This window comes from Populus euphratica, unplaced genomic scaffold, assembly GCF_000495115.2.
Source record: "Populus euphratica unplaced genomic scaffold, PopEup_1.0 scaffold42.1, whole genome shotgun sequence".
Taxonomy (NCBI): domain Eukaryota; kingdom Viridiplantae; phylum Streptophyta; class Magnoliopsida; order Malpighiales; family Salicaceae; genus Populus; species Populus euphratica.
Genome location: NW_011499903.1, coordinates 590,004 through 617,710, shown reverse-complemented (window position 1 = coordinate 617,710; position 27,707 = coordinate 590,004). Strand labels below are relative to the sequence as shown.

The following is a 27,707-nucleotide window of genomic DNA, read 5'->3' as shown; positions in this document are numbered from 1 at the left end:
AAAAAATGAAAAAAAAATGATGATAATAAAAATGTAGATAAGTTTGGTTTCGTAGCCTCCCTAACCTAAGCAATTAAGCCCGAAGGGGTGTTTTAACACCTAATACCCTAAAGTCAACTAAGTTAGGAGTTATTAGCCCAACGCTTGTTACATGTATTGAGGAGAAAAGCTTAAGGAAATTAAACATTACATTATTTACGTATTAGTATCTGCATCCTGAGTTACTAAGCTCGTAGGGGTGTCTCAACACCTAATGCCCTAAGACCAACTGGTTTGGGAGTTATTAGCCGAAAGCTTGTTACATGGGTTAAATATACATTGTGTTTTAAGTTACATGTATATATATTTAAAACAAAAAATAAAAAAATCTCAACCCAAGGAAGTTAACCTTAAACATTAGAACAATAATTTTATTTTCTTCCAAGTAAAGACCTATAACTATGTGTTGATATATTGAGCACAATAAAAAGGTTTATTAATAGCTTGTTTAAAAGGTATTGAGCAGATATATAAATTTAATGAGAGTTTGTTTATCTGAATAGATTAATGGAAGTTGAATGATGAATATTTTACTTTGTGGAATTTACAAATTGTTTTTCTATTTTAACGCTTTGATTATTAGGGACTAGTAATAAGCTGAATAGGGGGTTGTGATTAGTACTTAAAAGTATATTTTTTTATCATATAGGTTCGAATGCAACTTTGATGATTAATAAAACATGATTTAACGTTTAAAAAAATTTCAAACTGATAATTTTTTTTTAAAAATATTAAGATAATGATAAGCTAATAAAAAACAAAACAAAGTCAATCATAAAACTAAATTCTCAATTAATCCAAAATCTAATGATGAATATAATATCAAATAATGAATCATTACTATTATTATTATTATTATTATTATAACAATTACTATTTTCATGATTATTATTATCATTACTAATATTGTCACTATCATAACAACTACCATCATTATCAATAAATAATATCATAATTATTATTAGTATTATTTTCGTAATCACTATCACTATTATTATTATTATTATCATTGATATTATTATTATTATTATTATTATTATTATTATTATTATCACTATCATTATAACTAATATTGTTATTATTATTCTTATTCTTATTACTATCATCATTAACATTATTATTGTTATAGCTATAATTATTGTTATTGCTATTTTGACTAAACAATTAATTTTAATTTGACTTGAATAATTTAGTATATTTTTTACATTCATAGGAGTGCACCTATGTTTCTGCTTTATAAATATGATATTTTTCTAGGCATTTCTAATAATATCAAGTGTTATTCCATCTAATTCCGGGCCTTTTATCCCTAATTAAAAAAGAAACTTTCTAGTTATGAATCCGGTACAAAACTAATGTGCGATGCTTGGTTACAATTTTAAATCCTTTATTATATATTTGCTCTAGTTTTTGTTGTTTTTGATGTTGAAATGGTTTTTCTTTATCTATGGATAATGAGTTTCGATGTACTGAAGGTATACATTATTGTTAGTATACTACTATTGCTATCACAATTAAAATTATTATTAACTATTACTATACTACTACTACTACTACTACTACTATTGTTATTGATATTATTATTAATAAATCTGAAAAAAATATTATTATTGTTGAAAAAAACTATAAATTTGATTTTAAGGGTAATACTAAAAAATATAAGAACTTTGAAAAAAGAGTCGAGGAAAAGAAAAAAAATAAAAAAAAATTAACGAATTAAAAAATATAAGATACACAAATTAAAATTGAAAGGCTAAATCAAATAAAAAAGAAAAAACCTAAATAAAAAATCAAAACAAAGAGGATAGATTCTGAAATACCAATAACAAATAAGTACGTTTTTAAGAATTGAAATTAACAAACAATAAAAAAAAATTATATATTTTAATAATGAGGAGAAAAACACACAAACAATTTACCGACAACAATCCAAAATATAAGGATATTGGAAGCAATATATACACACACACACATCTTTTGTTTTGCCTTTGGATTTGTTTGTGCCGGTGTGATGAATCTGGTTCTTTTAGGAAGTGAATGGTAATGCCCATGATGCCTCATCATTAGGGAGGCATATGCAGAGGCATTGTGATGGATATGGATAGCAATATTCTAGTTCTTTGACCATATATTGACCATGGCATGGCATAGCTGTAGGAATCTGGACTTGAGTAAAACTTAATTCATCATCTTTCTAAAGGTGGCGGATGACTTGTGTAAAAACATTCCGAACCAGAGTACCAAACATACACTTAAACCGGCCAGCCGACTTCAAGGTTGAGCCTCGGAAACAGCCGTTGGTGTTTCCCATTAGCCATGTTAAGCAGACTACGGACTTTCAGGAGGAGAGTCCTGACTGTTATATTCAGTTACTCTGCTAGATCGGTCTTTCCTCATCATGCCTAATTGTTCTCAAATGTTGTCTTTCATCGCCATGCTTATTGCAATTATAACTTAGCGATCGGAATGGTTTGGAGTGGTGCCGTGCAATGTACAATGATCAGCTTTAGATATGGCTGGGAAAAACGTGTCAACTTGTATTTTAAAAAAATTAATTTTTTATTAAAATTAATTTTTTTTTATATTTTGCATTGTTTTAATATTCTAATTTTAAAAATAATATTAAAAATAATATTTTAATACATTTTAAAATAAAAAATAATTTAAAAATAACCACAACCACGCTTCCAAATAAACTTTTAGTGATGCTTATTAGTTAGCTAGCCAAGTATTGAGTTTAGCTGTTCAAGAATAATATTTATAATAATAATTATAGTACTAATTGTAATATTTGTAATACAAATAATAATATTTTTAATATGAATTATAATAATAAACTCATTTAATCTAAATTTTTATAATTCTTAATCCCTTAAAATCAAATTTATGATTTTTTTTTAATTATAATAATATTTTATTTTAAATTTATTAATGACGATGATGATGATAACTTTTAATTTTACCTTTCAAATCAAATATATGATTGTTTTTTAATATTAATAATATTTTTTAAAAATTTAGTAATAATAATAATAATAATATTTTAATATTAACAATAATGTTAAACTTGTCTGACCCAAGTTTAAGTGAATTTGACTACAATACTAGAGCTACGGGTCTGAATATCAGATCCAAGAGCCTTAGCCAGGTGAGGTTACAAGACTCAAGTGACTTCGGTCTAGAAGGAGATGTCAAATCCAAGTTAATAATAAGAATAATAATAGTTAATTTTATCTTTTAAATCAAATTTATATTTTTTTATAGTAATAATTTTTTTAATTTAATAATATTAATAAATATGATAACATTTATAATATTAATAACAATATTAAACTTATCTGGCCCAATTTTTTAATCTCTTTAAATAAAATTTATGATTTTTTTAATAGTAATAATATTTTTTTAAAAATTTATTAATGATCCCAATAGTAGTAGTAGTAGTATTCCTAATAATAATAATATTAAACTCGTCTAATTTAAATTTTTATAGTTTTTAATCTTTTCAAATCAAATTTATGATTTTTTAAATATTAACAATATTTTTTATGAATTTAATAACGATAATAAACTCGCTTAATCCAAATTACGTGGATTTGAAAGGGGATGCCAGATCCATGATAATAACAAAAACAACAACAACAACAACAATAATTGATTTTACTCTTCAAATTAAATTTATGTTTTTTTATAGTAATAATATTTTTTTCAAATTTAAAGATAATAATGAATATAATAATATTTATAATATTAATAATAACATTAAACTTATCCGACCCAAGTTTTTAAAATCTTTAAATAAAATTTATTGTTATTTTCTAATTTTAATATATTTTTTAAAATTAATTAATTATTATATTAATAAAATTAATTATAATAAAAATAATAATATTTATAATAAAAATAATAATATTTTTACATTAATAATAATTCTAATAGTATTAACACCCATCTGCATTGGCCTAGTTGTGCCGCCAAACCTACCTGTGTTGGGTTTGGCTTAGGAGACGAGTCCAGGAAATCAGGTTTTGCTGGGTAGCCAAACCTAGAAAATTTTAGACGCAAAATTCATTCTTTGCCCCTTGAATCTAGCAAAATTCAATAGAAATAATTAAAATAAACAACTCGGCGCCACTCAACGCGATGACAGCAATTATACCTGCTTAGAACAAAGGGAAATAACAATGAAATCAGTGTCACCTCGTGCAAAATCAACCAAAATCAGGAGTTACCATGCAATCAGGTACATCGTGGTAAGGCTTGTATTTAACTACTAGTTCCTCTCTACTGAACAAATCATGGAATGACATATCATCAACTACCCTAGCTGAACAAATCATGGAATGACATATCATCAACTACCCTAGCAACTCACATCACGCCACACACATTAAAAAAAAAATGACAAAAAGCAAAATATCTAGAACTTATCGAGAGAACCAACCAACTATTCCTTGATAAACATTGCTTTAATCCATATTAAAAGTATTCACAGTCCATAGTAAAATACTAATTTTTTTAATGTTTTTTATGATATTATATGTGGCTAAGGGGAAAGTGAAGAATCAATTGTACGAATTGTTAGATTTAAGTGTCTCTTTATTAGATCGTTTTGGGATGAGATAATAATCGAAATAATTAAATAATATTATAAATAAATTATTATTTATAAAATATTTGATAAATTAAAAATATTTTTTAGTATATAAATTAAGTATATATATTGAATATAAAATTTTCTTGTTGATTTTTTCTTTGTAAAATATTTTACAAGAAATATACATAGAATAATATTTTTTATTAAAAGATATAGAAATTTGAAAAACATTTTTATATAATAAAATTAAAAAAATACTTTTATATAATAAATTTTTTAAAATATTTTTCTATATAACATTTTATACTAAACAAATTAATTTTTAAAAGAGCGAATGAATTAAAGATTATGATTGATATTATGATTATAGTTTTTTTTTAAATATTTTTATTTTGAAAATATATTAAAATATTATATTTTTTTATTTTTTAAAATTTATTTTTAACATAAATATATCAAAACAATAAAAAAAATAAAAAACCAATATTTTTTTTAAATTAACCACAAAAATAATCACAGATCAGGGAAATAAATTAAAAAAGAATGATTCTGTTGGCTTGCGGGGGTCAAGCAGATATATTAGGTATAAAGCTTGAAAGTTCTAACTCTTGCATGCGTGATTCGTGCAAAGCATGCGCCATTTTCTTGTGGCTAAACATGGAAAAATGGCGAATAAAACTTCTGGTGCCAAATTTTCTCCAAGTAGATAACATGTGACTACGTGGCCCAAGTTCATTTGCTGCAGTCGGTTGCCTCCCCATCCCGATGATATCCAAACTAAAAACACCAAGATGGCCACAGGGCACAAGCTGTAAGACACGATGGATCTGCATTAGAAAACATCAAAACAACACATACTCGAAGGAGGGAGGCATCGTTTGGAAACTTCCCTTTTCCACTTCTATGGCTCCAACTCTGACCTCCAATTCATTTCTCCCGAACACAACACCCCATTCAAGACACACTCCCAAGAACCCGAGACTCACGGTCTTTGCCAAGCAAGCTGGACCCTTCTCTCCATTTCAATTTGGCAAACCAAAAGATGATGCCTCATCATCAGAAGGAAGTCAAACTGATGGTTCAGGCAATTCAAGTCCCTTTAATTTCAACTTTGGCAAGATACCTGGTGTGAAGTCCTTGGTACCTGTTGTGAGCAAGCCTGCTTCTGGGTTGTCATTTGGGAACTCAAGAAGGAAGGACCCTGGTACGGTTTTTATTGCTGGTGCTACTGGGCAGGCTGGCATTCGTATTGCACAGACGCTACTGCGTGAAGGTTTTAGTGTAAGAGCTGGGGTTCCTGAGCTTGGAGCTGCTCAGGAGTTGGCTCGTCTTGCCGCCCAGTATAAGGTTAGCTACCTCGCACAACTGGAGAATTTTGGTTCTATCTCAATTTGATATTTATCGAAAACTATAGCAGTTATTTGTTTATTCCAATCCTAAGGGTTGCATATTTAGTGGATCAAGTTCACAGGGATATCCAAGAAAGAACATTCTGCTTGATGAGGTCAAATTATCCTGAAATACATTGCTGGACTCAACCAGTGGAAAGGAAAGCATCTTGATAGAAAAAAAAAAAAAACCCTACTCAGGCTGTACCGATATTTAATTTAAGGTTTCCAACTTGGACACTAATTCCACTTCATGGATTGTGAGAATCCTCTCCCAACTTTTGATTGAGGACTCCATTCTTTGGATTCAGATTTTCCAAAACAGGTTTCTGTCGAAATTGTTCCTTCAAGTATAGAATAGCAATGTACTCATAAAATTTTTCAGTCATGTATAAATTTCTTCTGTCCGTCTGGGATAAGCTTCTCTATAGTTAAAATGGGTACGGATAGCAACGTTTTACTATGATACACAGAGTTGATATATCCTTTTATACTTGTAACTTCCTATTCCTGCCGCAGATTATATCAAATGAAGAAGTAAAGCGCCTCAATGCTGTTGAATCCACCTTCCAAGATACAGAATCAATTGCCAAAGCAATTGGCAATGCAAGCAAAGCAGTGGTTACAATTGGTCCTACAGAGAATGGTCCCACCTCTGAGGTCTCCACGTTGGATGCCTTGCAAGTAATCGAAGCTGCTCAGCTAGCAGGAGTTGGCCATGTTGCAATAATCTATAATGGGAACATAGATAGTGCATCGACTTACAATGTGCTAGATGGATTCAAATCATTCTTTAACAACCTGTTCTCTCAATCTCAGCTTTCTGTACCTGAATTATTGCAGAAAGTGATTGAAACAGATGTTAAGTATACTTTTATAAAAACAAGTTTGACTGAAGACTTTTCACCAGAGAGTTCTTATAATGTAGTTGTGTCAGCTGAAAGAAGCACCAGTGCAGACGACTACAAAGTAATGTAATGTATGCAATTAATTTCATGTTTCTTTCATAGTGTTTATTTTTTATGTTTGCATATTGTTGTTTCCATTAGTTCTTTCATTGTTCTTAAGGATTTTATTTTTTGGATTTCACATTGTTAGGTAGCCAAGTCCCAGATAGCGTTGGTGGTGGCAAATGTTTTCTCAGATACGTCGGCAGCCGAAAATAAGGTACATGTATGAGAAGGTTGGGATTTGGAAATTATAGAAACATGGTTACGGTCATCACTTCTAATTTATTTAAAGAAAACATTTAAATGACTCCACTTCTGAAATGAAAGAAAGTTAAAAAAAAAGATGGAACAACTAAGAAATATTACAGATATAGAATGATTCTGGTTTAAATTTTCATGATGAACCTTCAATGTCCTTAGTTCCTTTACACATCACACATCTTTCCTATTTCTTTCATCATACGGTGATAAAAAAGTTTGTAGCAGAACTTTCCTGCTCTCATTTGTGAAAATTGTACCCTTACTGATCGCAAATGACTTATGAAGTGTTGTTGCTGTATGTATTCTGTATCAGGTTGTGGAAGTTTTTACAAGTCCATCGGCACCATCAAGGCCTGTAAATGAGCTTTTCAGGTAATTGGGTTTTAATTTTTCTTTCAACTTGGTCTGCTGTTTCTCAAAATAAAATTGGCTAATTAGTGCGTTTGATGATTGCATCTAGTGCCATTCCTGAAGATGGAAGAAGAAAAGTCTATGCAGAAGCTTTTGCAAAGGCGAAGGCAGAGGAAGAGGCAAGGATAGCAGTTGAGAAAGCATCTGAGGCAGCCAAAAAGCTGGAAGAGGAAGTGAAAAAGCTTTCAGAGCAAGAAGCTAAAGCTGCTAGTCTAGCTGAAGAAGCCCAGGAGAAGGCTGAGGCTGCAGGGGCGTCAGTGGAAAGCTTCCTGGATAAAGCAAAAGAAATTGGTTCGGGGTTATCTTGGGAAAAAATTAGCTCCCAGATTTCAACTGCGGTTCAAACGACTAGTGAAAAAACAAAAGTGCAGATTGCTGCTGTCAGGGGACAAGCCAAGGCTCGTTCTTTGCCGGGCCAGAAAGCTGTAGTTAAACGGTCAGGACCTAAATTTCTTGCTTTGAAACCAAAGGAGGAGCCAAAGCCGAAGGCTAAAGAGTCGACGGAGTCAAAGACAGAATTGCGGAAGATGTTTGGTGGCCTGTTTCAGCAAGAAACCATATACATCGATGATGATTGAGACAATTAATTGTTTTGTAACCATCTTATCTTTCAGGCTATATTGATGTAGATTTGGTCTAAAGTTTGTAATGCTGTTGAACGTGAGTCTAATCCTATCATGCACCATTTTGAAGCTTTCAAATTATTTTTCATATGACAAACAAAGGTCTTCAATCTGGAAAAGGCTCCAATTCGAATATTTCTGGCTCTCTCGTTAGCACTTCATGCTCTAGACCAATATGGACATGCAAGTAGATGCAAGGATGCATGCGGTATGGAGATTAGAATCCAGCAGATATTGGAAAATTTGAAGTTGCTAATGCCGAATGCAAGGGCTATCTCAAAGCCTGCTTGAAGGGACCTGGCAGCTTTCCATAACTTTCCTAGTGTCCCCTGAAAGAATGGAATTACTTAAACAATAATCAACTAACCCATATGGCTCTGCACGATCTCCTTCATACTTTGCAAGTAATGGTAGTCTTAAATTACTAATATCAAAAGGCTGACTGGTTGTGATATTATTTAAATGTAAAATTATGAGGTCCAAGCAAGAATCCATCACGAGTTCCTTCTGTGTTTGTAGCTTGGAGAAATGTTGGCCCAAACTACTGTGAAAATAATGCTGTTAATTAATATTCCATGGTCTAAATTGAGAGAGAAAGACAGCCACAACAACAACAACATTACTGGAATATTCTCTGAGCTCGACGACAAGCTCTCCTTGCTCGTACCATGAACCTGGCTGCTTGGCTTTTGATGATCTTGATCACTGGAATATGATTTTTGGAAGAAAAAAAAATCCTAGTTTCTGGATTTCACCAACATGGGTTTTGTCCCTCTTAGTGTCATCATTATCACTTCCAGCTTTTGCAACAATAGAAGGCCACTTGATCGAGCTTTCATCTTTGCTTGACTTGGATTCCATTAGGTTTGTAACAGCTGAAGAAAACGAGGGATTTCTGCTTGGGATGCCCAAAGATTGTTGAGTTTCACTCGAAGAGTGCTTGAGCTTGGCTTTGTCTTTTCGATGAATATTCATGTATGTCCTCCCAGTGCTTGTGCGTTAGAGAAACCTCTCTTGCAAAATATGCACTCATGGGACCTTGCTTGGCGTGCACCTTCTTCTTGTTCATGATCTGGGTTTCCTTGATGGAGATTTTCTTGGATGAGTTGATCATCAGTATCCATTATCGAGCAATAATCTTGCTTGGCGTGCACCTTCTTGTTCATGAACTGGCTGTTTTCTGTGTAGTAGTATGGGGGTTACAAGGACTCCTTCCTTCTAGATAAAAAAATAAACATTACTACAAAAGACAAAAGTGATCTTACATGTTAAATTGGTCTCCACAAGTGAGTATTTAAGATTCATTTTGACATGTGTGTGTGTGTAAATCAAAACAAACATCCAACAAATTTCCTAGTTTTTTTAATTACAAAACACCCTCAAGGTTTGGAAGTTGCCAAATAATCTCCTTCTGTATTACTAATTTTATTTCATCCTTAGGTTTATATATTACTTCGTTTATTATCCCTCCATTTGTCCAACCTTCCAAGCAAACTTTCTTCGTTATTCTGCGCTTACATGACATTTTGTTGAAGGTTTTAGAAAGATTTCTCAACTTTTGCAGTAACTTGGAGTAAGACCTGATTTTATCTCATCAATTTGATTACGATTTAATTTAATTTTTTAAAATAATTATTTTTAATTAATATAAGTTAATTTGTCGAATGTATAATCTAAAATTTATATTGTCAATTCCGAGTTAAGTTTATCAATTATGGTTAAGAAAAAGATATTAAAGAAAATGCATAAAATCAAAGTGGAAATTATTCAAGTATTAAATTAATTTGATGCCCCCATCTCTGAGTACACATTTTATACATTTTATTTCTTCATATGTGTCTGCATGTTTTTTTTTCTTATTATTATATGATTATGTGTATAGTTTAAAATTTAATCTGGCCTGACAGGTCAATCTAGATCCGACCGATCAATCCATGTTAAAGAAAAAACAAAATAAAATAAAAATTCATTATTTTTTATTTTTTTTGCTTTTTTATTAAAATGATATCATTTTAATTTTTTTTTAAAATGATTTAGTCAATCCGATAACCTGATCAAAACCCAGAATCTGAACCTTAAACCAAACCGGATCTTGTGTGTTGTAAAATTAAATCAACAACCAAATATGTTTTGTTTTGATTAATTTCAAGGTTAAACTTTATTAAGATAAATTTAATTTTTTAAAAAGTTTTAAATTAATATTTTGTAATATTTTTATTATTTGAATATGCTAATATAAAAAATAAATAAAAATTTTAAAAATATATTATTTTAATATATTTTTAAATAAAAAAACTACCTCCACTGAATCTCAAAGTGATGTTCATAGAATTAACTAAAAATAAAAACCCTTACATTGTGGGGTAACTTTGGTAACCTCTTACTGGTCCAAAGTCCAAGTGGTCTCCTTTCGCTTGCAAGTTGCAGAAGTAATAAAAAGGGTGTTCTTGTTTAACTGGCATCAAAACTCAAAAGCAATGCAATGTCTCGCACACTGAAATCAACTCCACTGTCACTCTCCTCCCCCTCCTTTTCTTCTCCTTTCTCTTTAAAAACTTACGCCGCTCCCCATTCAACCCTTTCTTTCAAGCCCCAAAAATCAAAAGCTGCCCATACAAATATCTGTAACAAGTCTCCACTTTATTCTACGAAAAGATTCACTTCGCCCCAAAACATGTTAGACAATACAAGCTCTAGCAGCAGCACAAGACAAAACAGATGGAACCTTCACGGAAGAACAGCTCTTGTCACCGGCGGAACTCGCGGAATAGGGTACTTATCCATCTACGTTTGATTTTTTTTATAAAAAAACTATAGTGTGAATTTGGATACCATTTTTTATTTGTTTCTTAGGCGAGCAATTGTGGAGGAATTAGTGGGTTTTGGAGCAAGAGTGCACACGTGTTGTAGGAATGGAAGTGAGCTTGATAAGTGCTTAGAGGATTGGAATGATGTATGTTCTGGTGGGATGATTAGTGGGTCAGTCTGTGATGTCTCTGTAGGAGCTCAAAGACAGGAGCTTATGGAGACTGTTTCTTCAATTTTTGGTGGCAAGCTCAATATCCTAGTAAGCTCTTTCATCATTTCCTCGTTTTTCTTACATGGAATGTTATACATGTAATTTTGTGCGAGTACTTGTCTTTATCAGTGAAAGGGAAGTGTTTTCTGTAGCTCTAGTTTTGTACATTTTGAATTTTCATTTGGGAATGAAAGATCATTGTTAGGGGTAATGTTACTTCAGTAATGTCACTAAGGGAAGCCGGTTAGAGTTAAGTGCAAGTGTAAAGTCTTTATGTCTTGAGAGCTGCTACTTTTAGTGAGGAAATTGATACTAGACAAAGAAATACTAAAGAGTAAGAGAACATTTCTAGCATCCTGGTCCGGGCAGACCACAACTCAGTAATGTTCTTTCATATGCTAAGTGGTTTAGTTATTCCAATGCTTGGAAGTGGAACAAAATTACTTTCAAAAAAATAATTTCATTTTAAGATATCTTGAATTGAATCAAGTGGTTGTAGTGATTATAGCTTAGTGTATGCTAGCATTGCTACCTTGCGGTGATGAATGATGAGATCAACCGTGCCATATTTGCACAAAAGTTACATTTATTGATTGCTTTCATCATAACTTAACAAAATCAATTGGATCGGTTTCGCCTCAACAAATAAGTGGGAGAGATAATGAAATACTCTCTTAACGACTAAAATTGTTTTCCTCGAATTTCATATTCTCAAAGCAAAGGGCATTACCTGTTATTTTGAATTTGTAGGTTAATAATGTTGGGACAAACATTCGAAAACCAATGGTAGAGTTTACACCAGAAGAGTTTTCTACTCTCATGACAACCAATTTTGAATCTGCTTTTCATATTTCCCAACTTGCTTATCCACTTTTAAAGGCATCAGGAGAGGGAAGTGTTGTATTCACATCCTCGGTCTCTGGCTTTGTCTCACTGAAATCAATGTCTGTGCATGGAGTGACTAAAGGTGATTAACCCATATGACATAAATCTTGCTTTATGCTTGTTGACTGTAAGTGTTTATGACTGGATGCATAATGTTTGTCTCAGGAGCAATCAACCAACTAACAAAAAATTTGGCTTGTGAATGGGCAAAAGACAACATAAGAAGTAATGCTGTGGCACCATGGTACATCAAAACCTCAATGGTGGAACAAGTTAGTTCTCTTTTCTGTGATTTATGTTTTTTTTTTCCTTTCCCGTTATTTATTTTGTATTTGGTGCTGCTTTCCTCTCGCTATAGCATGTTCGAGTGTAACATGCCATGTACTGTGTAGCCCTGGAGTGGACTTAGTTATATAGAATTTGTTCTGAATAATGATTCTTTATATGTATTCTGTTGTCTTCACTCTAGGTCCTCAGCAACAAAAGTTATTTAGAAGAAGTATATGATAGAACTCCTCTTCGGCGTCTTGGAGAAGCTACAGAGGTTTCAGCTCTGGTGGCATTCCTTTGTTTACCTGCATCATCTTACATTACTGGTCAGATTATTTGCATTGATGGAGGGATGTCGGTGAATGGTTTCTTCCCGAGTCATGGTTAGAGGTGCCCAATTCACCTTTTACTTCTTTCGAGACGGTGAGCTTGTTTGTTTTGGATAGCTCCTGCGGAGACTTGTCAGCAAAAGGAGATTTCTCCGCCCTTCTCATGTTCATTAGCTAGATTGTTCCTCATCTTGTTGAATATTCCTTACTCATGCTACCTCATGTATCCCTCCTTGAACTTGAAGGGCTCGATTGATCAGCTAAATAGTGCTTTATGGGCATTTCGGTTATACCTTTGAGGATACCTAACAGTTTACGGATAATTTCTAATACGTTAAAGAGTAATTTCTAATATTTTTGTAATACCAGAAGATTAGCATTCATTCATTTTATATGGATCATTGGTTTTTTTTCATCATGTTCATTAATTTGGATAGGGAATTACTCGCTGTGACATCAATGCTTAAAAATATCTGTTTTTCTTATTTCGAGAGTATCTTTTCCATTTCTGTGCTCGTGGGACTCATCTGCCAAACTTTGCTTCTAGATAAACAATGCAGTAATGGCTGACTGAAACCAACCGAGGACCCCACAGCTCACGAATTGCCAACTTTCCTAGCTACTTGTAAGACCCCGTGTTTCATATGCAATAAGACAGTATTTTTTACTCAATATACATAAAAAATGGGCTATATATAGAATCATGATGTCTCTCTGTTTTTCATATTACAAATATTCATTCTTAGATTTTATTTATCCGTTTATAATGCTTTATTGTATACTCTATATAAAATGTGTTGAAAAGATAAGTAGAAGTTGATCAACTTGCTGCTGATTAAAGATTATATTTTGAAACTCAAGTTGTGTAGATAAACTGTTGGGTTGGACTCAATCTCTTGCAGCTTCTACTTTCTAGCTACATGCTTGTGTATATATTTTCTTTGTAAACTCTGCAGAACTTATTGAATTGAATGAAATAAAACTTTTGTCAATTATTCTTTCTAGCATTCATTTATCTTGTTTTCATGGTATCAAAGCACATGAAACTTTAAACATTAACCAAACTTCTGCAAAACCACCAATAGAGAATAGTAGTGATTCAATCAATACTAATCAAAATACTACCCTTCAGAGCATTCCTTTTTAACCATTGATCCTTTTTTTATTCATACATAGATCATCCAAGCATGACTCTTGTTCCAAAAGTTCTTGATGGAACCAATTATGCCATGTGGAGACGTTCCATGCTAATAAGTCTCAGCGCTAAAAATAATTTGGGATTCATCAATGGAGCCATACTTATACCAGGTGAATCTGATCCTAAATACATGTTATGGCAATGATGCAATGATATGGTTCTTTCTTAGATTCTTAACTCCTTAAACCAAGAGCTTGCCAAAAGTGTTTTCTATGTCGAAACCCCTTCTGAAATCTGGTTGGATTTACAAGAACGATTCTCACAAGGTAATTATCGAGTTTAGCATTCCATCATAGAATTGCAATATAATCAGGATTCCATCTTCATATATTACACCAAGATAAAAATATTATGGGATGAATTAAAAATGAGCAGTTTAGCCATTTAGTGCAGTGTGGTGGAATGAAACAACTGTTAGACAGTGAAGAAAAGATGAGACTTGGTCAGTTTCTTATGGGATTAAATGAGAGCTATTCAGCTATTAGAGGGCAAATCATGCTCATACAACCTTTACCAATTGTTAAGAAAACATATTCACTCTTGTGTGAGGAAGAAAAGCAAAGAGGACTAGTTGAGCACAAATTTCATGAACAGGTTTGTGCCATGAATGTAAAAAGATTATGTTCCACTTCACAACAAGTTTTCTTTCGAAATTGGATGTCTAGCTCATCAACTATGCAAGGATCAAAGAAACGACTTCACTGCACCTACTATGATGGAACCACACATATAGTGGAGAGATGTTTCTATTTGATTGGATTTCCCACCGATCACGCTCTTCATGGCAAGAATGTGCAGCCTAGCAATCGAGCTCAAAAAGCTGTTACAAATCAACTAAGAATTGAATCATTTCACACCAACATCAAGTTTGTTCAAACCCTTGATCAACCTCTTCAATTCATTTTTAAAGAATTTTCACAAATCAAAGCTTTTTTTCAAGCCGAAAAATCCACTGTATCTGCAAATTATATAGGTAATCCCACTCTTTTTTGCTCATCATCCCCGACTCAAAATTTTGAGGCTTTACAATGGATCATTGACAATGGTGCCATTAACCATATAACCACTTTAGTTATTCATAAAGCCACTGTTCCTATGTTCTCTCAAGTCACCTTGCTAAATGGTTCCTATTGAAAAATTACAAGTGCTGGCTCTGCAAATGTTACCAAAAGCCTACATGTCCATGGTGTTCTTTGTGCATCCTTATTTCACGTGAATCTACTTTTAGTCAGCCAACTCACATCTACTCTTAATTGTTCTGTTCACTTCTTTCCCACTTTCTTTATATTGCAAGACCTAGTTACGAAAAGGATAATTGGCATGGGAAAGTAGAGTAAGGGACTATATTACCTTATGCCATAATTAGAATCACATTCATCTTCACCAATCTCATATCAAGTCTTTTTTCCATCAGGAGCTGTTTGGCATAACAGATTACGACATCCATCAAAATTACCCTCTCAATTTCTATCAAAATTAATTGCATCTTTTGTTTATGATTCGTAACATTCATGTGAAGTTTGTCTTTCTTATAAGCTCTATTCAAAGTACTAAATTTTTTGAGCATATACACTATGATATTTGGGTCCACAAAAAATTGAAACATAATGTGGTGCACATTATTTTTTAACTATTATGGATTATTACACTAGTTTTACCTGGATTTTTTTTTTATAAAATTCAAATCTGAAACACAAGGGTTGTTAAAATTATTCATTACTTATATCCACACTTAATTTAACTATCAAGTTAAAAGTATACAAAGTGATAATGGGCTGGAATTTATCTCCTCAAAGCCATTCCTTTCCACTCATGGCATTTTGCTCCAAAATTCATGTCCTTACACACCTCAACAAAATGATGTCGTTAAACAAAAACATAAACCTTACTCAATATTGGTCGTGCTTTGAGATTCCAAGCAAATTTACCATTACAATTTTGGGGAGAGAGATTACTCACTGCCACTTATATCATAAATTATCTTCCCACCGCAGTTTTAAATCATAAGTCACCATATGAACTTCTATATGGAAAACCACTCACATAAACCCATCTTCGTGCTTTTGGGTTGTCTCTGTTATGCCACTAACTTACAACCTTTGACCAAATTTTCACCACAAGCTCGTTGATGTATTTTTGTTGGATACCCTTCTAATAAAAAAGCATATCGTGTTTATGATGTTACCACTTGATAATTTTTCACTAGTCAAGATGCTATTTTTCATGAAAACACATTTCTTTTCGTAAATCACACTTCAGCTGATTCCTCTCAACAACCATCTCTGCCCACCATACTTCCTGAGCTTAATGACAACTTAATTCCACAACTATTATTTTTTTCTCCCTTACCAACCGAGACCCTTGCCACTCCATTATCTTCCTCTTCCTCTAAAGACTTTCCATCACCACCATCAAATCCCACACAATCTTCTCCTTTTCTAAAATCAAACACACTTACTCCTATTTTACGTCGCAGCGATCAACCACGACAAACCTCTATTCTGCTCCATGATTTTCATTATGGTCAGGTTGCTATGTCACCACTCTCTGCATCCATAACCAAGTTAGCCTCTTCACAATCAGGTACTCAATATCCATTATCAAGCTTATTTCCTATCAATCCTTATCTCTTTCCCATCAGGTATTTATTAACAACATATTACTAGCACTCTTGAACCAACAACATATGAGTAGGAAATTAGTGATCCTAGATGGTGTGAAGTAATGAGAACTGAGCTCACTGCACTTGAAAATCAGAAGACATGGTCTTTAGTTTCATTACCACCACATTGTCGTCCCATATGCAGCAAATAGGTTTTCAGAATCAAATACAAATTTGATGGCTTTGTGGAATGGTATAAAGCACACTTAGTAGCCAACGGATTCAATCAATAAGAAGGCTTGGACTATCATGAAAATTTTGCTCCAATTGCAAAGTTAACTACAGTCCGTTGTCTTCTTGCCCTAACAGCAGTCTATAATTGGCCTATTTTCTAGATGGATGTCACTAATGTATTTTTCCATGGTGATTTGCATGAGGAAGTTTATATGACTCCACCATCAGGACTTTACCGACAAGAGGAGAAGGTTGTATGTCGGTTTCATAAGTCTTTGTATAGACTCAAACAAGCGCTAGAGATTAGTTTGCTAAATTCTTAGAAGCCATTAAAACAGCTGGGTTTTCTCAATCACACTCAGATCATTCTCTCTTTGTGCAAGAAAAAAGGTTATACTCTAACCATTATTCTTATCTAAGTAGATGATATAATTATTACTAGGAACAAGGACAAGGCTATTCAAGATATCAAGTTGTTTCTTCAACAACACTTCCACATAAAAGATCTTGGTAAGCTGAAGTATTTTCTCGGATTGGAAGTGGCAAGATCAAAGGCTGGAATAGTTATATCTCAGTGAAAATACACACTGGAAATTCTTGACGATGTTGGATTTCTTGGACCTAAACCTGTTGATTTTTCAGTGAACAAAATCTGAGGCTCACTAATGACCAAGGTGAGATATTGAATGATGCTTCACACAACAAAAGATTGGTATGACAATTAATATATCTTATAATTACTAGACTAGATATCATGTATTTTGTCAACATCTTAAGCCAATTTATGCACGCACCGAGAAAACCTCATTGGGATTCTGCTCTTCATGTAGTAAGATACTTAAAGAACAACCCAGGTAACAATTTAATATTTTCTTCTAGCAGTTCTTTTCAACTGAGAGCTTGTTGTGATGCCAATTGGGTAAATTATTATATGGCAAGAAGAACTACATTGGGTTACTGTGTATTTCTTGGAGATTCTCTCATCTCGTGGAAGATAAGAAAATAAAAAACAGTCTCTAGGTCATTTGCCGAAACTTAGTACAAGTCCATGATTGCTGCAACATGTGAATTCACTTGGCTTAGATGCCTATTTGAAGATCTACAGGTGCACTTAAAACCAGTCACTTTATTACGTGACAATTAAGTAACACTTCATATTGTTGCAGATCCGGTATATCATGAACGTATAAAGCATATAGAATTTATTGTCATGTTGTGAGAGAAAAGATTCAAGTAGGTCAAATTATTGCAAAATTCATTCCCTCCTATCTTCAACTAGTAGATATATTCACTAAGGCCTTAAGAAGAGACAATTTCAAGAAATTAACAAGCAAGTTGAACATTCTCAACATTCATGCTCCAACTTGAAGGGGAGTGTTGTAAAGATAAGTAGAAGTTAATCTTCAACGGTTGAAGTTAATCTACTGCTAATGTTGATCCACTGTTGAAGATTATCCTCTGGAACTTAAGTTATGTAGATAAACTAGTTGAGTTGGACTCAATCACTTGCAGCTCCTACTTTTTAGCTACATGCTTGTATATATATTCTCATTGTAAACTCTACAGAACATATTGAATGAAACAAAACTTCTGTCAATTATTCTTCCTAGTATTCATTTATCTTGTTTTCAAAATGGAATAACGATTATATATACAACATTACAGTACTACCTTTATCCTCTTTATCCATATCCATTTATACTTTCAGATTATTTTTTGAAATATTTTCTCTTTCTTAAATGTCATGTATTAAACTTTTCATAATTTTTGAACTAATTATCTATTCATCATAATTTTTATGTTTTTTTTTAATTTAATAACCTGTTTATAAACACGTTATTATTTTTATACAATAGCCTTAGTCATCCTACCAGTTCAATTATTAACCTATTAGGTCCTTTCATATCACAATTCATCATTGTTTGGTATCATTTCCATTTCTCCTCCAATACATTACACACACATGACCAAGGATATTTATGCACAAAATATTAAGAAAGTTATTGCATGTTTAACACATAACAAAATCAAGTTTTGAAGAATATGATTATAACCATACAATTTACAAAGAAATACATAAACCTAACAACTATACAATAATACAATTGAATCAATGTTGTCTAGTAATATGCGATGGACTTACATAATTATAATGTTTTTAAGATTCATTAGTTAATCATAATATAAGTTTATATTGTTCACCAAAAATAAGAAATCAACATATTTATCATAACGTTTATGCCAATTCTTCAACACACTAAAATTTAACTCACAAACCTTGTTATAATTTCTCAAAATGTAAATTCAATGGCTTTTCACTTACATTGTTAATTAAAATAGAAAATTATTCATATAAATGAATTATATATAATTATGTTCATAAGATTTTTTATCAAGTCGTCTCATTCCAATCCTAAATTACTCACTTTGACCATCTAATATAGCAGACTAAAAAACAATTCATAACCTTAGTCATGTTCTCCCAATAACCAAGTAAAATTCATAACTCTAGTCTTGATCTTTCAACGACTAAGTAAAATCCATGATCTTAGTCTCGATCTCCCAATGACTAAGTAAAATACATAAACTTAGTCTTGATCTCCCGATGACTAACTAAAGTCCTTCCTCCAACTATTAAAATATTTACTTTTATAATTCATCCATAGCACATTACCCTTCCATTTTATTCTCATATATATATATATATATATATATATATATATATATATATTTGACTATTAAAATACAATAATTGAGGAAAATAGCCTTAAGAAATTAAGGTATCAGACAACTGTTTGCTTCTCTATCCATTTGAACTCCTCCCATAGTAAATGATTCTACTCTTTAAGCCTCTCTTAGTTTAAAAAAAAAATGTCATTCATGGCATATATATTGTAGCAAACTCAATCCAAAAGGCTAAGGGTGACAACCACTAACCAATAATCAATAGCCACCAGCAGCTTTCACACTATTACCTACCATTATTTTTCACACATGGAACTTTAATTTTTAATACTTTTTTTATGTATAAATATGTAGATAAATTTATATTATTGAGTGTGAGAATAAAAGTAGAAAGAGAGTTGTAATTTATGTAAGCTTGTTGTTTATGAAATAAAGTAGATTGTTTTATCCCCTTTAAGTGTTTCAAAACCACTATCAATGGTCTCTCCAATCAATAATTGGTATCAAAGTCTTGTTCGTAAAAAACATGAGATTTTTTTTATGTTTGAATTTTCAAAGTTGTTAAGAACATATTTTTTGTTGTTAGAGGAAGAAGATGACTAATTTGCACACACGACATATTTGAGTCGAGTCGAGCCACCTAATTTGTGCCATCAACCAAGCCAAGCCTACAAGTTATTCAGCGAGCCGTGGGTTGCACCAAACCAGTCCATTAGGTCGTCGGCTAGAGAATATTCCTAGTTCAACCCTAGCGAAACAACTAACATTTATAATTGATTTTTTAACCAATTCAACCTATTTTGACTCATTTTTTATCGAGTTAGACCGGATCCCTACTATCTTAACCATTTTGGATTCATCTGTAGTGTTTCTTTTGATAAATTCAACTACTAGAAGGTGATAATTCAAAGAATAATATAACTATAAAAAATGCACAAACACTCATCTTGAAGATGACCAAAAACAATTATGATAATTGTTGTATCAGAATGAAGACATTTCTTGGTTCATAAGAGTGTATAGAGATCGTGAAATATGGTTATTATTACAAAATGACTAAGGGACAATACAATAATTTATATCTTGGGACACAATAATATCACTAGGGGATTAGTTTCTTGGATAATTGATCAAATTTAATTAGGTTGACTTGTTCAATATCTTGTTAAATTTAATTAAAAACTTGGCCATAATCAAGTTTCAAGCTTGGATTTCTTAAATCAATCCATTATAGCTAAAAAGGTTTAAGGTATCTAGGGAGTTGGACTATCATTCCTAGTTTCTAGTGTGTAAAATTTCCCTTTTATGGGTCTTTTTGTAAGGTTCTTGATTAGATGAAGTTGATAACCAATCATTTTAAGTGGGCTAAATCCTCCAACATATAAAATTTATATAGTGAAATGCTTTGTTGCTTTGTATTAAAAATAAGAATATAAATAGACATTATAATAACTAACCTTATGTAACTAACAACTTACTGCTTCAGCACGTATTGAATTTTAACAACTAACAACATATTAATTCAACATGTCTCTTAATTATGCCAACAAACTTTGATCACTAAGAATACAAGACCTTACATAATATAAACCTAATAACCAAATCAAAAGGCCTAGAGGTCTCTAACACTTGTTAAGGCCTATAGTCATGGTTTTGGGCTTTTGTTGATCCAATACATGAACAATTTAGGAGTTGGTCTAGCATACAAGCGACATTGTCTTGCTAGTACAATTTTCTTTAAGGCGATATGACATAATGTATCTTTCTTGCTAAATGCACTGGTCTTTAATACGTGTGTGTGTGTGTGTGTGTGTGTGTGTGTTTATATTTATGGTAGCTTTGGTGTTTTGGATGTACCGCAATTATTTAGTGTTTTGTAACAATAAAAAGCAGTGATAAAATTGATTGGACCCACTAATAAATGAGATACAACATATGGTTCACAATAAACATTGTATACTAGCCTTTTCCTATAAGGTTCATGTTATGGATTTTTCATCTTTTTTTTTTTCACAGTTGAAACCTTAAGAGACCAAAATAACCTTCTTCTTTCCTGTAATTGTTACACAAATGAAATAAAATAGTAGAACACTCGAGCTAAATCTATTGTAATTCTACAAATCATCTCCTGGATTTGGAATTGAACAGCTTCAAAAGGCAACCTCATGAAGATTTATAGATCATCCTTTGGATTATTTTATGAGTTTTAAGTAATTTCTTATTGATTTTCATGCGTGAATTGTATTCTCTTGTTTTTATTGCTTTTTAGTTTGGATTTTTCTTCTTGCTAGCTTGGATCTATGCTTTCAACTTCAAAAATTTATGGTTTTTCTTTTCTTGTCTTAGAATTGTCTTAGATATGAGAAATAAAATGAAATTACTAGAAAGAATTTTAATAGCGGTTGAGATGAATAGAAAAGCAAATAGTAAGAAAGATCAATGGTAATTAGGAAAAAAAAGAAGCTAGATATATAACATGATGATTCTACAAAGAGTTGGCCTTTTAATTTGCAATTGCAAATCATAGAAAATTTTGAAACATTTGGATCCAAGTTATTTTTAATCTTTAATCTAGCAAAATAAATTAAAAAAATAGAAGCATGAAACATATTAATATTTATTATTTATGAGAGCTAAATCTTATTAGAACTTCTCATGTTTGAGATGTCGGTGGTAAAAAAAATATTTTAGGAAAATAAGATTGAAGAGTATATTAAAGTAGTGATTTCAGGTTTTTTAGATAATTCACAAAAAAAAATCAATTTATGTACACAAATAAAATTTGTTGTTGAGATTTAATGTTGTTGATTTTAATAGGAAGATAGATGTTTTCATAGATAGTTTATCAATTTATATACATGTTTCTAGTTTTCTATTTGGAATTGACTTTGATAATATAATTGCTCTAGTTTTTTTGTGAGTTGAGAGTCTAAAAAAGCTGATAATAAGAAGGAAATGTTAAACGATAAGTTTCTTGTTGGCACCATTGTCTGACTTAAATTAAAAAATCAGTCTTGGTATTAAAAAAAAATTACAATACTTAAATGATAAGTTATTGCTGAATTAAACTCAAGTATATAAATGATGAAATTGCCTTGATTTTCATTTTGTTTCCTTTTGGTGACATCTTGAATTTGATTGTCATCTAAATTTTATGCTTGTTGATTTTTTAACTGATATCTTTCCATGTTCTTGAATTTGATTGTTATCTAAATTTTATGCTTGTTGATTTTTTAACCGATATCTTTTCATGTTCTTAAAGCCATGAATAACAAAAGCCTTCTTAAATGAATTATGCTTATAATTGCAAATTAAGAAAATAATACATGTTTTTTGTGGTCATTTTATTTATAATATCATTTTCAATTACAGTTTTAACTAAATATTTTTAAACTGTTTGTATCCAACTATAATTCTATTCATATTTTTTTATCAAACATATAGTTTAATCAAACTAACTACATCTAAAAATAAATTTATTAATTTTTTTTAACTTCAACAAGAAAAGTTACCATGTCACAAAATACACTCCAAGCATTTGGGTGTGGTCCTCGGGAAAGTTGGACTCAAAACATCTTAAGCTTCACGGAAATTACAATGTTTGGAACGACCACCAAAATAAAAGAACAAAGAAAATCCTCCATTCTATGAACTTGAAATGTTAGGTAGAATTTGGATTATATGTAGCCCTCCTTTCTTGACCATTACCATTTCAACGATGGAAGGTCATTTGTTATCAAAGCACTTTGTGTATTTTCCTAGCTTGGATACTATGTTTTCCATTGAGGTTGGATTTCATCTCCTTTTCATGAATAAAAGGATATATAGATACAATATTTTATATATTTCTCAGGCTGGAACTTGATATTTTTTCAAGATCATAATTCAAAATAAAATCACACGATAAGCAAAAGGCATAGGTAATTTTATGTTTGATTTAGGAATTATGTGATTTTATTTGTTTTTATATTTTAAAAGTGTTTTTGAAAAAATTAATTTTTTTTATTTTTTTTGTTTAAAATTAATTTTTTTTTAATTTTTATATTATTTTGGTATGCTAATTTTAAAAATAATTGTTAAAAAATAAAAAATATTATTTTAATATATTTTTAAATAATATATATTTTAAAAACCAATCGTGAAGGTCTTTAAGCAGTGGGGCTGCTTTTGACTAATATGGTATGTTCGATTTTTTTTTCCTTTTGGCGTGGGTAACGGGGCCCATACGCTTATCAGTGCTTGGAATAGCATTTCGACCACTTGGTTTTTTTGTTTTAAATTATCTTTTAATATTTTTATATTGTTTTGATGAGGTAATTTAAAAATAAATTTAAAAAATAAAAAATATATTTTTAATTATTTAAATATACTCAGAATGTGTTCGAAATAAAGGTACTATGATTTGTTTTGATATGTTGCGTAGCTTCTTATGCAATGAGAAAAACAACCACTTTTCTTAGCACCATCTTACTTTCCTTCATTTTTAAGTCAAGGTGCGCTTGGAGCCCCACCTCTTGAATGCCAACGACCAGCTAATCCATCGCAAATTGTAGAAGTCGTATGCAGACCCAGTCTTCGAGTGTAAATTTCTAACTTTTCTCCACGTCTAATTCGATTGGATCTATACATTGGCTATGCCATATCTAAGTTCGAAAGGATAAGGAAGTTGGAGAGGAATCAGAGAAGATGGCCCAAGCAGATTGCAGTTCCACCAGGGACAATAGATGGCTACTCCTCGGAATGACAGCTCTTGTCACCGGTGGAAGTAAGGGACTCGGGTAAATATCTCTCTTCCTTCTTTTCCTTGCTCTTTTCTCGTCCCTGTTCATCGAAACCTTACAGTTCAGTTCAGTGTAATTTGATGTTAAATTTCTCCAAAAAGCCAGTCACTTAATTACTGTTCGCAAATATATGATCTTACGATTCGTCCTGTTTCCTCGTTGAGACTTCATTTAGCCTACTTTGTCCGACTTTTCCTTGTGCTGGCTAACTATTTGCTGAATTTGTTTTATATGGTCAGGCATGCTATTGTGGAGGAATTGGCAGGGCTAGGTGCCACCATCCATACATGTGCGAGGACTGAGTCTGTGCTCAATGAATGCTTACAGGAATGGAAGATGAAGGGTTTCAAAGTCACGGGTTCGGTTTGCGATGTTACCTCTAGAACTGAACGAGAGAAGTTAATGAGCACAGTCTCCTCTCAGTTCGATGGGAAACTTAATATCCTTGTAAGTCACCCTTTATTGACATCTCTTGCAAAAGCATTGTGGGTATAAGCTAGTTTATTAGCGCTAAAGAGCAATTAAGATCTAAACTTTCAGTTCTTGGAGGTTTTGGGTTCAATTCTGATCCCCACTGGTTCATTAGCATTTAATAGTATGTTTAATGTTGCCTTGCTTAAGAGCTCAATATAAAATGCTGTTCTTGCACCGATTCAATTTTATATAGTTTCCTGAAAATTAATTCGAGCTAATAATATTAATAATACCAAATCCTGTTTCTCTAGGTCAACAATGTTGGGATACTATATTTTCAGAGGACCATTGACGTCACTCCCGAAGATATCTCACGTTACCTGAGTACCAACTTCGAATCTGCCTATCATCTGTGCCAACTTGCACATCCTCTTTTGAAAAATTCAGGAGCAGGAAACATCGTCTTTATGTCTTCTGTTTCTGGTGTGGTATCAGTGAGTGTTAGCCTATATGGAGCAACTAAAGGTACCCAGTTCAATGTTTTCTTAATCTGATTGACTTTTCTTTCAACCTAGCTAGCCATCCGCTCAGAAATGAAGAGTAGATATTTGAAGGTTGTGAGTTTTGTGTGCTTACTTGCAGGAGCAATAAACCAACTTACAAAGAACTTGGCATGCGAGTGGGCAAAAGACAATATAAGGGCTAACTCCGTTGCGCCCTGGTTAATCAGAACTCCACTTGTTGAGCGTGTAAGAATGTTTCATACATGCTTGTGTAATTGTGCTGTGCTCTTTGTTAGCTAGCTAGCGAGCATGAACATTGCTGAAACACACCCATGTGCCTTTTGTTGTTAATTAGTAAGACTTCTATGATTTGAATTAAAATCAATGCTGTTATACATAGATTATCACCTGGCAGTTTATGTTTTGGGGATTGAGTGATTCTTTAACGTGTTTCGTGTTTCAGGATCTGGAGAATGAATTGTTTTTGAAGGCTGTTGAGGCTCGCACTCCAATGGGACGACTTGGAGAGCCGAAGGAAGTGTCTTCTTTGGTGGCATTTCTATGCATGCCTGCAGCCTCTTATATAACAGGACAAGTCATTTGTGTTGATGGAGGATTTACTGTTAATGGTCTCACTGTGTAAACTTGAATTAGAACCATTTTGTGAGGGATTTGGACGATGTACGGTCCATCGTATTTGCTTGTTATTACCATATGCATGTATTCAAGTCTCTTATACTAGTTGTATTTGGGTCTGGAGAAATAAAGAAGTCAGTTTTTTTCCAGCTCTGCTTTGGTGCTTCATCGATGCAAATATGATGTCATGGAAAATATCTTGGTTCCCTTAATAAGCCTCTGTAAATCAATGATTTCTACTACCATCCTGTGAAGAATTTCTTGGTATCTGCGGCAGGCAACTAACAATGAGTTAGAAATCTATCGATAAGTACGAATTTGGTTTTATATCCTCTTATTAGGTTTAGCCCATCATTTTATTCGAGAATTTGATTTATCATATATGATGTTGTGATTGACGTTTAAATTAATGAAATGTATCTTTTTTAATTAATTCAAGTTGAAAGCATAGAAGTACAATTCCTTCCACTTTATTAAGTGTGTTTAGCAATGTTTATGTATTAAAATATTTAAAAAATATTAATTTGATTGATCTAGTATTGCTGACACAAGAAAGAGTATTTGTCCCATCGACCTAATATTTGAACGAGTGTTAGCACATTGCCGAACTCACTGGCCTGTAAATTCATGCATCGAAATAAACATGTAAATAAATAAAAATGTTGGATAAGCATTGTTCGTTTTCATCATACAAGATGAACAAAATGAAAGAAATTCATAACTAAGCAACGTTGAAGAATAAATTTAAAAAATTAATATTTTTAAAAATAAAAATATATAACTCGAGTTACTATATTGAATTTATATTCTATTAAGAGACTAGGATAAGTCTACACAAAAAAAAATTTATATAAAACAATAAAGATTAACTCTCAAAAAACTATAGAATAAAAAAAAACTGAAAAATCAATCAATTTAAAGAAAAAAATATGGGTCAACTCAATTAACTTATGACATTAGACATAAAATTAGGATAACCCCACATAAAAAAAATTAAAAAATATCATGAAACTCAAGATTCAATAACTTAATATTAACGAATAAAATTTAAAAAAAATAAAATAAAAAACAAAGTTAAACCAAGCTAGTTTTTTTAAGTCCGTGACATAGTCATGAAACCATGACTCAAAGCAATGTTGAAGAAAAACACAAAAAAAATCACAAAGCAAAATTCTTAACTATTTAAAATTATATATATATATATTAAATGAGATGAAATATTGAGAGGTGAACTTGATAAAAAAATAAAGAAAATAATTAATAACAAAAAAATTAATAAAAATAAGGATCAAATTAGATATAAAGATTAAATAGAATAAAATGATGATGATAAAATTAAAAAAATCAAGAAAGGTATTAAAAAAATGATAATCAAAATAATAAGGATCAAATTGCATACAAATTTTAAATGAAATAAAATGCTAAAAGATAAAATAAAAAAAATCATCTTCAAATAGCCTTAAAATCGAAACAAATAGGGATCAAAAGAACAAGAGATCAAAATTAATACAAATACAAACTGATAGAACAGATTTGATTTCTTAAAAGGCTAGAGTGAAATTTAAGGTGATGAGAGAGAAAAGATATAGGAAAAGAAAAGAAAAATCATCAGAGCTCAATCACTGCTTTGCCATGCACATATACCCAACCACAAGAAACAGGACAACACAATGTTTTCAAGGTCTTTGTCAAAGGCAATGTTTGACCACCAGGAGTTGCTGCACAATCATTGTTAATGTCTCTCACTCATTATGCATGTGCCTGTAGAAATATAAATTTTTTACTAATCAAATTTCACCATGTGTTATTTTATTTTTCAAAAAGAAAAAATAAAATAATATTAAAATATATGACATGGAAAATAAAAGAGTCTACATATATTTCT

General features: G+C 31.7%; 3 protein-coding genes across 3 annotated transcripts; all 3 read left to right on the top strand.

Moving 5' to 3' along the window:
* The first annotated feature begins 5,383 nt into the window (after nt 1-5,383).
* Nucleotides 5,384-8,360, top strand: LOC105133121 (protein TIC 62, chloroplastic-like). Its single transcript, XM_011036955.1, has 5 exons — nt 5,384-5,980; nt 6,541-6,990; nt 7,120-7,188; nt 7,546-7,604; nt 7,693-8,360. Exons 1-5 carry the CDS (start codon nt 5,399-5,401, stop codon nt 8,219-8,221), a joined length of 1,689 nt encoding a protein of 562 aa, XP_011035257.1. The 5' UTR covers nt 5,384-5,398; the 3' UTR covers nt 8,222-8,360.
* Nucleotides 8,361-10,675: 2,315 nt separating this feature from the next.
* On the top strand, nt 10,676-13,182 carry LOC105133120 (tropinone reductase homolog). Its single transcript, XM_011036954.1, has 5 exons — nt 10,676-11,038; nt 11,120-11,333; nt 12,036-12,252; nt 12,336-12,442; nt 12,640-13,182. Exons 1-5 carry the CDS (start codon nt 10,749-10,751, stop codon nt 12,826-12,828), a joined length of 1,017 nt encoding a protein of 338 aa, XP_011035256.1. The 5' UTR covers nt 10,676-10,748; the 3' UTR covers nt 12,829-13,182.
* A 10,747-nt stretch (nt 13,183-23,929) lies between these two features.
* On the top strand, nt 23,930-25,971 carry LOC105133119 (tropinone reductase homolog At1g07440-like). The gene is made up of 5 exons (XM_011036953.1): nt 23,930-24,266; nt 24,509-24,716; nt 24,995-25,208; nt 25,326-25,432; nt 25,650-25,971. The coding sequence occupies exons 1-5, from the start codon at nt 24,175-24,177 to the stop codon at nt 25,827-25,829; spliced, it is 801 nt and encodes a 266-aa protein (XP_011035255.1). The 5' UTR covers nt 23,930-24,174; the 3' UTR covers nt 25,830-25,971.
* The last annotated feature ends 1,736 nt before the right edge of the window (nt 25,972-27,707 follow it).